This window comes from Gobio gobio (assembly GCF_949357685.1).
Source record: "Gobio gobio genome assembly, chromosome: 5".
Lineage (NCBI taxonomy): Eukaryota > Metazoa > Chordata > Actinopteri > Cypriniformes > Gobionidae > Gobio > Gobio gobio.
In genome coordinates, this window is record NC_137101.1 from 60,652,718 (window position 1) to 60,668,364 (window position 15,647).

Sequence of the window (15,647 nt, forward strand, 5' to 3'; positions counted from 1 at the left end):
TGGCCAGGCCACTACTTTGTATATGAGCAACACAGTTCACTCAATAGACAGACATGTCACTCTCATAACGGAGCTGGGGTGCACCATTAGCTGGGCAGGCTGAGCCGTAGGCCTCGAATCAGCCTTCAAGGAATACACCGTGCCCAAAACTTCCACAGCACACTCACTTGTGAAATCCACTACAATAACACCTCTACCGCACACTCAAGGGAGAACGTCAATCTGTTCACCATGCAACGGATGGCTAGCCTGCCCGCTTTTGGATCACCCCTGCTCCTGGAAAAGAAAGAGAAAACTAATTAGCAAAAAGATATAAATACAGCAACAGCATTAATTGTCATTGGTATGATGAAGTTAGTCAAATTTAGTTAATGCCAAATAAACACACAGAACCAAGATACTGCTGCTTACCGACAATAAGGACTAGTACCAGAAAAACAAAATAAATCAATTATATCAAAATCAAACCATAACCCAAATATTACAATAAAAGAAAGAAAACAAACCAAAAACCCAGCAGCCCAGCTGTATACCACACAGCTGCCCGTAAGAACAGCCGTCAAAAACAGCTATCAGCAGAATAGGAACAAACAAAAGAAAACAAAAATGAAAACGAGACACTGTAAACAAAACTACTAGAAGCAAAACAGCAGCGTCGGGGCCAAACCACGTTGCGATCAAACGCCCACTTTAATGGCCGATCAGCAGGACTTCCGTTCAAATATCCGGCAGACCATTCCCTCATCCCATTCACACGCAGGAGAGCAGCAGTCACACACAGCACGCTGTGTTATACGTGCGATCGACTCGTTTATAAGCTGGAACTACAGCGGCGATGTGCAGAGAGAACCCTTCAGCAGTACAACCCGGACCTCCAACCAAACAGACACCAGCTCCCACACAGGGCAATCGAGCACCGGCAACAGGACACCGATCTGAATACAAAGATGACGCAATAGAGTGCCGAAGTAATGACGTCACTTTGTAGGCCAACCCGGAAGTTAGCGGCGCATGGGTTCCCTCGATCAAAAAGCCATTCATTTTCCCCATAGACTTTTGGAAAATCGCAAAAAATAAGATCTGTGTTCAACAAAGAGTAATGACCCTTACACGTTTTGTCTACCAAGATAATCTTTACAAGTTAATCCAAAATGTATACATTTTGAAGCCCAAATAAAGCCGTCAGATATAAAATGCTAACGGTAGGCTATAAACGGACTACAGCACACCATGGTCGCGGATCAACGTCATCATCAAGCTTCCTCAAACTTTATTTAAAAGCACGCTCGCTCATTATGATCTGCGCTGTGTATGAACACTTATCCACTTTTTCATGAGAAATATTGCCCATTCGTTTTTTCCAAAAATGTTAGAAACTAATTTTGTTTATGCGTGCCTCTCTGAGATTTATCTTTTGTTAATGTTTTTTCAGACAATATGATTATCACTGTGATAACATTAAATTACATGAAACTCAACCCAGACTCTTTTTGTTAAATGCAAGTTTATGTATGATCAATAATACAAAACGTATAATAAGCTACACATGAAATAAAGCAAACAATTCAGTCAAACATTCAAAGTCAGTGCTAGTCGGCTAACTTACAACGGTAACGTAGTTATAGCCTAAAAAATAAACAAGTAATGAAACTTATCTTTGCACTCAGCCTAAACGATTTGCCAGGGAACAAATTATAGATCCATGAGAGCAAATATGGGCCGTTAAATCTCCACAAGACTAATTATAGCTGGAGACGCCACAGAGACATCAGAGCCAGCGGCAGACGGCAGAAGGACTAGCCGAGGAAAGTCAACTCTCGCCGGCTAAACAAGCGCTGACCGCCGCTGACTCACTGGAGCTCACAACTCCGATAACACCAGATAAAATGTTTAAATAGGCACTCTTCTTATAAATAAACCACAGATTTGAGCTTTAAACAACTACATTATCGACTGAAAAAGTCTTAAAACTAAGTTGTCACACATTAACAGTAGATTTTAACACAAAAAGACATGTAAACACAGCCCATGTCAGCCATTTCTCAACGAGACAAACATGTGAAGAGAGTAAACTCCAAATGTTCAAGCATCCAACTTTGCGCGAATAGCGCGATTTATTCACGCCACACAAGTTCTTCATTCTTAGGCTGAAACGCGGGCTAGTGAGAGATTGCCTGTTTGTCACGATGACGTCTAAAGTCCCCGCCAAAGGATGTAGTCCCTTTTAGCAACTTGTTAGCAACCATCGTTTTTAAGACACAATAAAGTCTTAAAAAATCACAAGCAGGTTATAACTAGTGTGTTTTATGTCATAGATTAAAACGTGAAAATATATAGAGGCTTTGTTAACCACAGACCTTATTTCAGGCGATTTAGCAAAACCCCATTCAAAAAACCCATAGACTTTAGGGCGAGGGAACCCATAGGGCTAAAATGCTAACTCACTTCCGCGTTTTGGCCTACAAAGTGACGTCATTACTTCGGCACTCTATATCCTACAACTCTGGGGATTCCTTTATATAGTCCAAATAAGGGCGCTAACTAATAATGGGGCGGAGTGAGGCTTAAAGGAGCACTTCACTACATATGTATACGTAGAATCCTCATTCTAGCGATCCACACCATGATTCACCCAGGCACTAATGAGGTATCTATGTATATATCTATGACCCGGCCGCTATTTTGACCTCACCTACGGGAAGTGATGGCAGTCTAGAGAGCTAAAGCTTTCGTCTGATATGAGGTGATATAATTGCATAAATACCGTTCGGTTTCTCTCAGAAACGGATCGTTTCGTGTCTTAAGACATCAATGTGTCGTCACGAGCCGCAGGGTTTAATTTGAAGTTGTCTGTCCATGTTTTACTCTAATAGAATTAGTCTCCATTGACAAGCATTATATGAGTGACACACAGCAACGATTGGAGTTAAAAATCTTCATTTGTGTTCTACTGAAGAAACGAAGACACCTACATCTTGGATGCCTTAGGAGTAAGCAGAAAAACATCAAATTTTCGTTTTTGGGTGAACTATCCCTTTAAGGGCAAAAATTGTCCTGATATGGTTTTACAGGTCCATTTACAACCCTAGAAATTGTCCCTAGAATGAAATGGAAGGATCATGAATATTAATGTAGAGTTCTGCTCTGATTGGTTGTTTCACTGCGTTTCAACTTAAGTGGTGGAGAGGGTGACGTTAGCTAGAAGGATCGAGTGAATATCTGTAAGCATCTAAACTAACGTTAGCTCCTGAGTTATGTGTTGTTGAAATATAGGCTAAATTATGATTTTATCCGACAAAAAGGATTGCCATATGTATCTACGGTTGTATTTTGTAGATTTATATGACAACAATGGCAGGAAATAATATTAACCTTTGTCATTTGACATTTGTCATACTGTTATGTATGTTACTTGGAGTTTCCTATTGTTGCTGTACTAGTATCTAGGATATAGACAACACGTGATATTATCGTTAATGTTGTCTCACTAAGAAACGTTCAATTTAATCAGAAATTGTTTAGACAGTCAATACGTGGATAAAATCACTACTTACTGCTTATGGCAATATAGTTTGAATTGCCACTTATCCAGTATCAGACGCTGAGCGAAGCTGGTTTGATATTGTCCCAGCCAGGTTAGAAAAACTGTCCGTAGTGAAATGGGCAGAGCAAACAAACAAATTTGAAATAAATTGTTGCAGTACCCATCCATCCATCCATCCATCTTCTTCCGCTTTATCCAGGGCCGGGTCGCGGGGGCAGCAGTCTAAGCAGAGATGCCCAGACTTCCCTCTCCCTAGACACTTCCTCTAGCTCTTCCGGGTGTACACCGAGGCGTTCCCAGGCCAGCCGGGAGACATAGTCCCTCCAGCGTGTCCTTGGTCTTCCCCGGGGCCTCCTCCCGGTTGGACATGCCCGAAACACCTTCCCGGGAAGGCGCTCAGGAGGCATCCGGAACAGATGCCCGAGCCACCTCAGCTGACCCCTCTCGATGTGGAGGAGCAGCGGCTCTACTCCGAGTTCCTCCCGAGTGACTGAGCTTCTCACCCTATCTCTAAGGGAGCACCCAGCCACCCTGCAGAGAAAGCTCATTTTGGCCGCCTGTATCCGGGATCTTGTCCTGTCGGTCATGACCCAAAGCTCATGACCATAGGTGAAAGTAGGAATGTAGATTGACTGGTAAATCGAGAGCTTCGCCTTACAGCTTAGCTCTTTCTTCACCACGACAGACCGGTACATCGACCGCAATACTGCAGAAGCTGCACCGATCCGTCTGTCAATCTCCCGTTCCATCCTCCCCTCACTCGTGAACAAGACCCCTAGATCCTTGAACTCCTCCACTTGAGGCAGGAACTCTCCACCAACCTGAAGTGGGCAAACCACCCTTTTCCGATTGAGGACCATGGCCTCGGATTTGGAGGTGCTGATCCTCATGCCAGCCGCTTCACACTCGGCTGCAAACCGTCCCAGTGCATGCTGAAGGTCCTGGTTAGAAGGGGCCAACACGACAACGTCATCCGCAAAGAGCAGAGACGAAACCGCATGGTCCCCAAACCTGACACCCTCCGGCCCCTGGCTGCACCTAGAAATTCTGTCCATAAAAATTATGAACAGAACCGGCGACAAAGGGCAGCCCTGCCGGAGTCCAACATGCACCGGGAACAAGTCTGACTTACTGCCGGCAATGCGGACCAAACTCCTGCTTCGGTCATACAGGGACCGGACAGCCCTTAGCAAAGGACCCAGGACCCCATACTCCCCGAGCACCCTCCACAGGACGCCGCGAGGGACACAGTCGAATGCCTTCTCCAAATCCACAAAACACATGTGGACTGGTTGGGCAAACTCCCATAAACCCTCCAGCACCCTGTAGAGGGTATAGAGCTGGTCCAGTGTACCACGCACCGGACGAAAACCAGACTGTTCCTCCTGAATCCGAGTTGAGGTCCCAGTTGAGGTCAACAGCCGCCCATCGCCACTGTAAACAGCGTTGGTAGGGCACTGCTTCCCCCTCCTGAGGCGCCGGACAGTTTGCCAGAATCTCTTCGAGGCCAGCCGATAGTCCTTTTCCATGGCCTCACCGAACTCCTCCCAGGCCCGAGTTTTTGCCTCCACAACCACCCGGGCTGCAGTCCGCTTAGCCTGCCAGTACGTGTCAGCTGCCTCAGGAGTCCCACAAGCCAACCAGGCCCGATAGGACTCCTTCTTCAGCTTGACGGCATCCCTTACTTCCGGTGTCCACCACCGGGTTCGTGGATTGCCGCCTCTACATGCACCGGAGACCTTGCGTCCACAGCTCCAAGTGGCCGCTTTGACAATAGAGGTGGAGAACATGGTCCACTCGGACTCAATATCTCCAGCCTCCCTCGGAATCCGGTCGAAGCTCTGCCGGAGGTAGGAGTTGAAGATCTCTCTGACAGGAGACTCGGCCAAACATTCCCAGCAGACCCTTACAGTACGCTTGGGTCTACCGAGTCTGTCCAGCTTCCTCCCCCGCCATCGGATCCAACTCACCACCAGGTGGTGATCAGTTGACAGCTCCGCCCCTCTCTTCACCCGAGTGTCCAAGACATACGGCCGCAGGTCAGATGAAACGACCACAAAGTCGATCATTGACCTACGACCTAGAGTATCCTGGTGCCATGTGCACTGATGGACACTCTTATGCCTGAACATGGTGTTCGTTATGGACAAACCGTAACTAGCACAGAAGTCCAATAACTGAACACCACTCGGGTTCAGATCAGGGGGGCCGTTCCTCCCAATCACGCCCCTCCAGGTGTCACTGTCATTGCCCACGTGGGCGTTGAAGTCCCCCAGTAGAACGACGGAGTCCCCAGTCGGAGCACTTTCCAGCACCCCTCCCAGGGACACCAAGAAGGCCGTTCAGCCCATAGGCACACACAACAGTGAGAGACCTATGGGGTAAACTCCAACACATGGCGGCAGAGCTGGGGGGCTATAAGCTAACCCACACCAGCCTGCCACCTCTCACCATGGGCAACTCCGGAGTGGTGAAGAGTCCATCCTCTCTCGAGGAGTGTGGTTCCAGAGCCCAAGCTGTGCGTAGAGGTGATTCCGACTATCTCTAGTTGGAACCTCTCAACCTCACGCACAATCTCAGGCTCCTTCCCCGCCAGTGAGGTGACATTCCATTTCCCAAGAGCCAGTTTCCGTGTCCAGGGATCGGGTTGTCTAGGCTCCCGCCTTCGACTGCTGCCCGATTTTCTTTGCACCGGCCCCTTACGGTCCCTCCTGTGAGTGGTGGGCCCACGGGAAGGTGTCCCCATGTCGCTACCTTGGGCTGAGCCCGGCCGGACCCCGTGGGGGAAGGCCCAGCCACCAGGCGCTCGCATACGAGCCCCAACCCCAGGCTTGGCTCCAGGGTGGGGCCCCGGCTGCGCCGTACCGGGCGACATCACGGTCCTCGTTGTCCTTGTCTTCATAAGGGGTTTTTGAGTTTTTTGCAGTATCCAGTTATAGATAAACATCAACCATGCCTGTTGACAGTTTTGTTCTGTGGGAAGGGAATGTAAAGTCCTCACGTCCCCTGCACAGCTTGGAACATAACATTTATTTCCATGAACTGCCATTTTCGCCATCCTCGCTTAAAACTTGTTTATTCACAATACCTGCAGAACTCCCGATGATTCGGCTGTGCAGTTCCGCCTGGCCTTGAACATGGGCTGGTATATACAAATGTTGGGGGCGTACATATTAAGGATCCTGACTGTTGCGTAACAGTCTGTGTTATGTTGAGATTTGCCTATTTTTCTGTGGTGTTTTCACGCACAAGATTTACATATGGCAACCTATCACGGTACCACGCTTAAATTCACTGAGCTCCTGAGAGCAACCCATTCTTTCACTAATATTTGTAGAAGCGTCTACAGGTTTATATACCTGTGGCCATGGAAGTGTTTGAACACCTGAATTCAGTGATTTGGACGATGTCCAAAATACTTTTGGCAATATAGTGTATATCTGTGTGTACCAGTTCCAGATTGTAGAGGTATCTCCTTGTGTAGTGATAAACTCCTCATCTTCACCTCCGCCTACAACCATAGTTGTTTTTGCTCTGCACGTGAGATGCGAATGGGTCGCACACAGAAAAAAGACAAATATTATAATCTAGGCTTTATCGTTATTATTACCGTGGGAACAATTTTTACTGGTATGACGCAAACGATAAGAAATCACCCTTCCCTATTGTGAAGCTCTTTCCACACAGTTGGAAGGTTTAAAGCTTCTCTTCATTGTGAATTTGTATGTGTCTTTTAAAGTTTCACTTTCGAGTGAAACACTTTCAACACTGTTGGCAGGTGTAAGGCTTCTCTCTAGTGTGAATACTCATGTGGTTTTTAAGAATCCCTTTTTGAGTGAAACTCTTTCCACACTGTTGGCAGGTGTAAGGCTTCTCTCCAGAGTGAACTCTTGTGTGGCCTTCAAGATGTTCTTTTCGAGTGAAACTCTTTCCACACTGTTTGCAGGTGTAAGGCTTCTCTCCAGTGTGAACTCTTGTGTGGCCTTGAAGATGTTCTTTTCGAGTGAAACTCTTTCCACACTGTTGGCAGGTGTAAGGCTTCTCTCCAGAGTGAACTCTTGTGTGGCCTTCATGATGTTCTTTTCGAGTGAAATTCTCTCTAGTGTGAATTCTCATGTGTTCCTCGATGCTTCCTTTTTGAGTGAAACTCTTTCCACACTGCTGGCAGGTGAAAGCCTTCTCTCCAGTATGAATTCTAACATGCCTGTTAAGGACTACTTTTTGAGTGAAACTCTTTCCACACTGTTGGCAAGTGAATGCCTTCTCTCTATTGTGAATACTCATGTGGGTTTACAGATGCCCTTTTTGAGTGAAACTATTTCCACACTGTTGGCAGGTGTAAGGCTTCTCTCCAGTGTGAATTCTCATGTGTTCCTCAATTCTTCCTTTTCGAGTGAAACTCTTTCCACACTGTTGACAGGTATAAGGTTTCTCTCCAGTGTGAATACTCATGTGGGCTTTAAGATGCCCTCTTTGAGTGAAACTCTTTCCACACTCTTGGCAGGTGTAAAGCTTCTCTCCAAATGTGAATACTCGAGTGGACTTTAAGACTCGCTTTTCGCGTGAAACTCTTTCCACACTGTTGGCAGGTGAACACCTTGTCTCCAGTGTGAGCACTTGTTTATTTATTATGGGTTTCTATTTTAATAAAGCTCTTTCCACACTTTTGGCGGGTGAACGGCTTCTGTCCAGTGTGAATTTTCCTGTGGACTTTAAGGTGTTGTTTTTCAATGAAACACTTTCCAGGCTTTTGAGTGATTTTTTTGTGAGGAAATCTTGTCAGTCTGTGAGCAACTAAACGATTTTTCTCCAGTTATGAATTCATGATGGCGCAGGTTAAGAGGTTAAACATGTTGTCGCCTTAAATTCACCAAAGAGACAGCCATCCTCAACAGCACCTTCTTGGAGATGCACCCCCACAGAGCTCTTCTGCATAATGAATGAGTCACGTGTTCCTCCAGGCCACCACGCAACGACGTTTAACAACAACAAATTTGCTTCACAAATGATTTGCATGTTAACAGAATGAAATCCTTTTCTATATAATTCAATTTGTTGGTTGATGGTGCTTTTATTGCAATGTGGATGCAATCTATGGCTCCAATTATGTTTGGGAATCTGGTGATAGCATGAAAGCCCGCTTTATTTCAGCTTTATTACGTTTATTTGCAGAGGACAAAATCCAGTGGTAACTGGAAAGTCGCGCGCAATCCTACGTCACCGGACTAATCTTTGCTTTATGTTAGACAGCAAAGGAAACACAGACAGCAACAGGTCTGAAAAAAAAAGAGTTCATGGGATATATTTGAAAAAGTAATTCAGCCTTCTGAGCTAGGACTCAGAAAGAACTGACCAAATCTTTTCAGTTGGGAGTCTTCAGAAATGAAACAAAGAAATTAGCCTGAATGTGAATGTTTTGTTTTAAATGTAGTATCGAAAACAAATCTTAGAACGGACTAAAAGGAATATAATTGGGCTGTTATTTAACATTGGATTGTAAGGTAATCAAGAGTGCAATACACAATTAGAATAGCCAGACGTGTACAAACAGTATGAACTCAAAGTAGTAATATGTGCACATCCAGAAACTTTAGGCAGGTGCTCGATCAGATAAAGCACTTCACTAAAAAATAAACAAAAATGGGCACACTGCCACTGCTGCTCCAAATTCAATTTATCAAAATATGCAACATTTCAACCTGAAGATCTTCATCAGGCAAACAGCAAGGTAAAATTTTTATCAGCATGATCCATCACACCTGACCTATTTATTCAACTCATTACCAGATCATCCAATAACTCACTCACAATAAACAGAAAAGTACAAACGGTCACTAATAGACGTGCACAAGCCTCATGGGACCACCATAGCCTGAATAAATTGGTTTGGTTATGTCAACTCGAAACTAATCCTGTAACCCTGAGCAGGGCCGTGCACAGGGGGGTGGCCTGGTGGCTAGAGCCACTGCCCCTCTGCCCTCATCGGCTGAGGTGCCCCTCTAGCCCCCTTTCCTCCCTCACCCCCGAAGTAATGGAGGATTCCCATAAAAGCGCTCTGTTCCGCTAAAAATCCACTAATTCCGGTAATCCGCTCCGTGTTTTCCCGCTCGCTCCGCAGCTGCATCGCTCACAGTCTAGTGCCCGCTCTCTGTGGAGACGACAGTTCCAGAATGTTGTCCCATTAAAGGTCCCGTTTTTCCTGTGTTTTTGAAGCTTTGATTGTGTTTACAGTGTGCAATATAACAAGTGTTCATGTTTCGCGTGTAAAAAAACACAGTATTTTCCCCACCATTTACTTATATCTGTATACCGCTGTTTTCACTGTCCTAAAAACGGCTTGAAAGATTTCCCTGTTCTATGAAGTCCCTCCTTCAGAAATACGTAACGAGTTCTGATTGTGCCAGCTGTTCCCGTGTTGTGATTCGACAGCAGCTTAGCGCACGTTGCCTGGAAAGGTCACGCCTCTTACCATAACGGGGAGATGCATGTGCTCATCCCTGGCCAAAGTACAACGTCCCTGGCCAAACAAAGGTGATTTGACTCCGGGATGAAAATAACAGCGTCTCGACGACATGGCGACAAACACACTACAAACGCAACCAAACGCAACACTTCCTCTTCTCCACGTGGGAAAGCAACAAGACCACGCCCCCTTTTTTGCATATTCTTGTGGGCGGAGGTTAGTCAACAAACTGTTCTACTGACGTCATTAAAGCAGGAAGTACAGGGATGTAGTCCAAACTGGCCGTTCGCTGTAGGCTTTGAAAGGGAACTTCTGTTAAATAAAATATCTCGCTTGGCATTGAACTTTGAGCTTTATAATTTTACAGGTATTATTTATGCTCTAACAGCAACATTACACACTAACTAAAGTTTGAAAAATGGGATCACGAAGAACAGGACCTTTAACAGGTAGATTACAAACTACAATTCACATTACAGACAGTGGTTGATCCGCAAAATTAGTAATTCGGTAGTTTGTTTTTGTACTACTTGTGCAAAATATCCATGTTCTAGAAACATAATGAATTGTCTAATCAAATTATTGTACCTGATCTGATCTAACATAAATAACACCACATTTGTTGTTGCCACACTTAATAGACAAAAAACAATGATTTCACTGAAAAGAAGACAAGAGAAAGAGCAAAGGGAGGCTGCCCGATCAACATTGCAAATCAGCTGCTAAATCGTCATATAGAATATTTAGCTGACAGTTTGTCACACTTGAACTCCTGTAAAGTATATTTCCCATTATAATCAATTGTCTGAGTTAATAATAGTATCTATAACATACATCATATTTATTTTTTATTAAGACCATATTAATAGTATACACAATTAAAAAGGTAATATACTATGAATGTTCTAAATTAATTGTATCAGTTTGTATTAATTGCTAAAAGGCAAACCCTAAGAAAAATGTGCTTTTTAATCATGTCTAATGATTTAATACCTGAATCTAACTATGTCATGTCAACAAATGGAAAAGTCAGATAACTATTTATTATCATTTTCATCATCTTTTACCCCAAATACCATACTTTTACATAATCTTCCATTATTGAAAAACTATTGGTTTATTTACTTGTAACAAAACTGAAAATCATTAACAAGACCCTTGTCTCAAAATATAAACAATAATTTTAGAGGTTCTCATTTGCTACATAAATCTACAGCATTTTGAAAAACATTAACTATGAGATCAAATTAGCGCAGAATAAACTTTTTGGAAGCACAGTAAATTTTTCAACTAAACATCGAAATAAATCTAATTAATAAACTAAATTAACCATTTAAACTAAATTACTGATCTAATTATTGATCTAAAGCCCACACTGTCACTGTATGAAAATTGAAATGAGCTGATGACATCAGCGTTTTCTCCAGAATGGCTATACAGCTGAATAAAATTATGCTGCATTATTTTCCTGTTTAACACTGTAAAGCTGCTTTGAAACAATCTACATTGTTAAAAGCGCTATATAAATAAAGTTGAAAGTTGATAATTACAACAACATAAATTGAATTAGCACTAAAACCAAACAATTGTAGTTACAATATGATTGTAAAAGGTTTGATGATACTCAACCCCCTTATAGTGCCCCTTTTTTTTGGTTTGGGCCACTGACCCTCAAAATGTCTGTGCACGGCCCTGTCATAATTGTTTTATTTATGGTTTAAAAACAAACATCTAACACTGTATAAGCAACACTGGACAATTGGACATAATATTTTTTCTCGCTATATGTGAAGATGACTGAAATTAAATATTTTCTTTTACCTGTATATTTTCTCGGTATCTCTGTGGTGAAACAGTCTCTGTGATAGCCGCTCATGAATGGTTCTTTCACGCAGCCTCCTCGCCACAGCAAAAACTGCACATTGCAACCAGTTTCAGACATTTTTTTGGTGATACAATTACAAATTTTGGGGGGCCAGACGAGGGCGCCAAACTTTTTGACACGGGGGAACTGACATTTAACTTTACCAGCGTAGCCTACTAGAACGCTGACTTTGTATGTCTGACTGAATTGTTTGCTTTACTTCTTATTGGATAGCTTCCTATACCTTTTACTTATACCTTTATAAAGGCTATTATTGATTATTTAAACTGACATTTAACAAAAAGAGGGTTGTGTTTGTCATATTTCATTTTATTACAGTGAAGATAATCAGAATACATATTCACATATTGCCTGAACCACATATTAATAGGTTGAGTTTTAAATATACATGCAGTGAAGATAATCAATGTATGCTTTGCCTGGACCACATCTGTGTGGCTATTATATTTAAGATTCTTAAAATGAAAACAAAGAGGCAGAGTGGCTTTTTGAAAAATATTTTTTTATTGTTGTCTAAAATATACAGATAACCGTGAGTAGCCAGAGTGAACCGAGTGACGCTATCAAGAATGCTGCTCCATTTGCAGAATTACCGGACTGTGTCCTCCCGTCCTCTGAGTTCGTTCTGCTGAATCGAACTTGGCAAGTCGAAACTACCAAAGGACGCAACTGTGAAACTCTCAAGCATTCAGAGTAAAAATACACTATATTGCCAAAAGTTGTGACACCTGCCTTTACATGCAAATTAACTTTAATGACATTCCATTCTTTATCTGTAGGTTTTAATATGGAGTTGGCCCACCCTTAGCAGCTATAACAGCTTCAACTCTTCTGGGAAGGCTTTCCACAAGGTTTAGAAGTGTGTTTATGGGAATTTTTGACCATTCTTCTAGAAGCACATTTGTGAGGTTAGGCACTAATGTTGCACGAGAAGGCCTGGCTCACAGTCTCCGCTCTAATTAATTCAATTTCATGCTCCCACAAAGTTGTCAGGTTTAAAGCTTCTCTTCAGTGTGAACTCTCATGTGGGCTTTAAGATTCCCTTTTTGAGTGAAACTGTTTCCACATTGTTGGCAGGTGTAAGGCTTCTCTCCAGTGTGAATTCTCATGTGTTGCTCAAAGCTTCCTTTATGAGTGAAACTCTTTCCACACTGTTGGCAGGTGTAAGGCTTCTCTCCAGTGTGAATGCTCATGTGGGCTTTAATTTGCCCTCTTTGAGTGAAACTCTTTCCACACTCTTGGCAGGTGTAAGGCTTCTCTCCCGTGTGAACTCTTGTGTGGCCTTTAAGATTTTGTTTTCGATTGAAACTCTTTCCACACTGTTGGCAGGTGTAAGGCTTCTCTCCCGTGTGAATCCTCATGTGGGCTTTAATTTGCCCTCTTTGAGTGAAACTCTTTCCACACTCTTGGCAGGTGAAAGGCTTCTCTCCAGTGTGAATTCTCATGTGTTCCTCAATGCTTCCCTTATGAGTAAAACTCTTTCCACACTGTTGGCAGGTGAAAGGCTTCTCTCCAGTGTGAACTCTCATGTGGGCTTTAAGATTCCCTATGTGAATGTAACTCTTTCCACACTGTTGGCAAGTGTATGGCTTCTCTCCAGTGTGAATTCTCATGTGTTGCTCAAAGCTTTCTTTTTTAGGGAAACTCTTTCCACACTCTTGGCAGGTGTAAGGCTTCTCTCCAGTGTGAATTCTCATGTGTTTCTCCAAGTTTCCTTTTTGAGTGAAATTCTTTCCACACTGTTGGCAGGTGAACGGCTTCTCTCCAGTGTGAATATTACAGTGGACTTTAAGTTGTTGTTTTTCAATTAAACTCTTTCCAGGCTTTAGAGTGATTTTTTGTGAGGAAATCTTTTCAGTCTGTGAGCAACTAAAAGATTTTTCTCCAGCTATGAAATCATGATGTTGCTTATACGGATCTTTCTCTTCCATTTCATTTAGCTCTTGACTCTCCACTTTCAGTGCCATCAGATCTAAAAGAAACAAAAACAAGTTAACCCCAGTTTAATGGCACAAAACAACAGACATCAAGACATTAAAACGTTAAGGCATCAAAACAAAAAAAAACAAAACATGTGATGCTAGAGCCTATACCCACTAAGCTACAGTAAGAGGGATTACATTTGATCTCAGAACCTTTTTTCAATATTCTTAACCCTTTCAATTCATAACACTTCGATTCATGTTTGGATTCTGTGTTCAGGAAACTGCCACAGGGGTTATTGAAGTGTTTCGGAATGTGATCAATGCACTGGTAAAACTTTCAAGTCACTGTTTTAACCATGTGCCACTTCTGTTGTCAACAGCCAATCCCAGTACTGGAAATGAAAAGCACCAAATTACAACACTCCTCAATAAAAAGGGGAAATATACCATTTCAAGAGACACTATCCATTCTGAGTCTCTGGCCCATCCAGTAAGTTAATAACAAACACAATACAAAATTATGCATATTTATACTGACAGAGAATAAGGCATAAACAAATTGTTAAGTCAAGTCACATTTAATTAAATAGCAACAAAAGTGATGATGCGGATAACATTTTGAAGCTTTTTGAACTTTCAGTTCCAGAAACAACAGAGCTTGTGCAGCCAAGCAACTGAGAGACGGCATAGTCGCGGGGCAAAACACCGCTCTAATGCTAATTGTACATTCTCTAAGATTATTATTCACATCAGCACTAATTATGTTCGACTTCGCCAGTCAGAGATCACCAAAGCTTGTAAGTGATGAGATACTTAGCAGACTGTCCTCACTCAATGGCTGGTTGTCTAAGTAGTGTCTACAGAATAACAAATGGTTCATAGACAATTGGAAAAGATTTTTGGGGCAGACCTGGGGCCATCCATCTATCCATCATCTTCCGCTTATCCGGGGCCGGGTCGCGGGGGCAACAGTCTAAGCAGAGACGCCCAGACTTCCCTCTCCCTAGCCACTTCCTCTAGCTCTTCCGGGGGAACCCAGAGGCGTTCCCAGGCCAGCCGGGAGACATAGTCCCTCCAGCGTGTCCTAGGTCTTCCCCGGGGGCCTCCTCCCAGTGGGACGTGCCTGGAACACCTCCCTGGGAAGGTGTCCAGGAGGCATCCGAAATAGATGCCCGAGCCACCTCAGCTGACCCCTCTCGATGTGGAGGAGCAGCGGCTCTACTCCGAGTTCCTCCCGAGTGACCGAGCTCCTCACCCTATCTCTAAGGGAGCGCCCAGCCACCCTGCGGAGAAAGCTCATTTCGGCCGCCTGTATCCGGGATCTTGTCCTTTCGGTCATGACCCACAGCTCATGACCATAGGTGAGGGTAGGAACGTAGATTGACCGGTAAATCGAGAGCTTTGCCTTGCAGCTCAGCTCCTTCTTCACCACGACAGACCGGTACATCGACCGCATTACTGCAGAAGCTGCACCGATCCGTCTGTCAATCTCCCGTTCCATCCTTCCCTCACTCGTGAACAAGACCCCAAGATACCTGAACTCCTCCACTTGAGGCAGGAACTCTCCACCCACCTGAAGCGGGCAAGCCACCCTTTTCCGACTGAGAACCATGGCCTCGGACTTGGAGGGGCTGATTCTCATCCCAGCCGCTTCACACTCGGCCGCAAACCGTCCCAGTGCACGCTGAAGGTCCTGGTTCGAGGAAGCCAACACGACAACATCATCTGCAAAAAGCAGTGACGAAATCGTGTGGTTCCCAAACCGGACACTCTCCGGCCCTTGGCTGCGCCTAGAAATTCTGTCCATAAAAATTATGAACAGAACCGGTG

The 15,647-nt window shown here is 43.8% G+C and overlaps 1 protein-coding gene across 2 annotated transcripts in view; it reads right to left on the reverse strand.

The window, feature by feature from the left end:
• Nucleotides 1-12,374: 12,374 nt before the first annotated feature.
• Nucleotides 12,375-15,647, reverse strand: part of LOC307127107 (uncharacterized protein) — a 94,201-nt gene continuing 90,928 nt past the window's right edge. The window contains exon 4 of one of the 2 annotated variants that reach the window (XM_079818101.1): nt 12,375-13,864. In XM_079818101.1, the coding sequence (XP_079674227.1) occupies nt 12,888-13,864 (977 nt within the window). In that variant the 3' untranslated portion in view covers nt 12,375-12,887. The remainder of the gene's footprint in view (nt 13,865-15,647) is intronic. The other variant, XM_079818100.1, reaches the window with a different exon arrangement.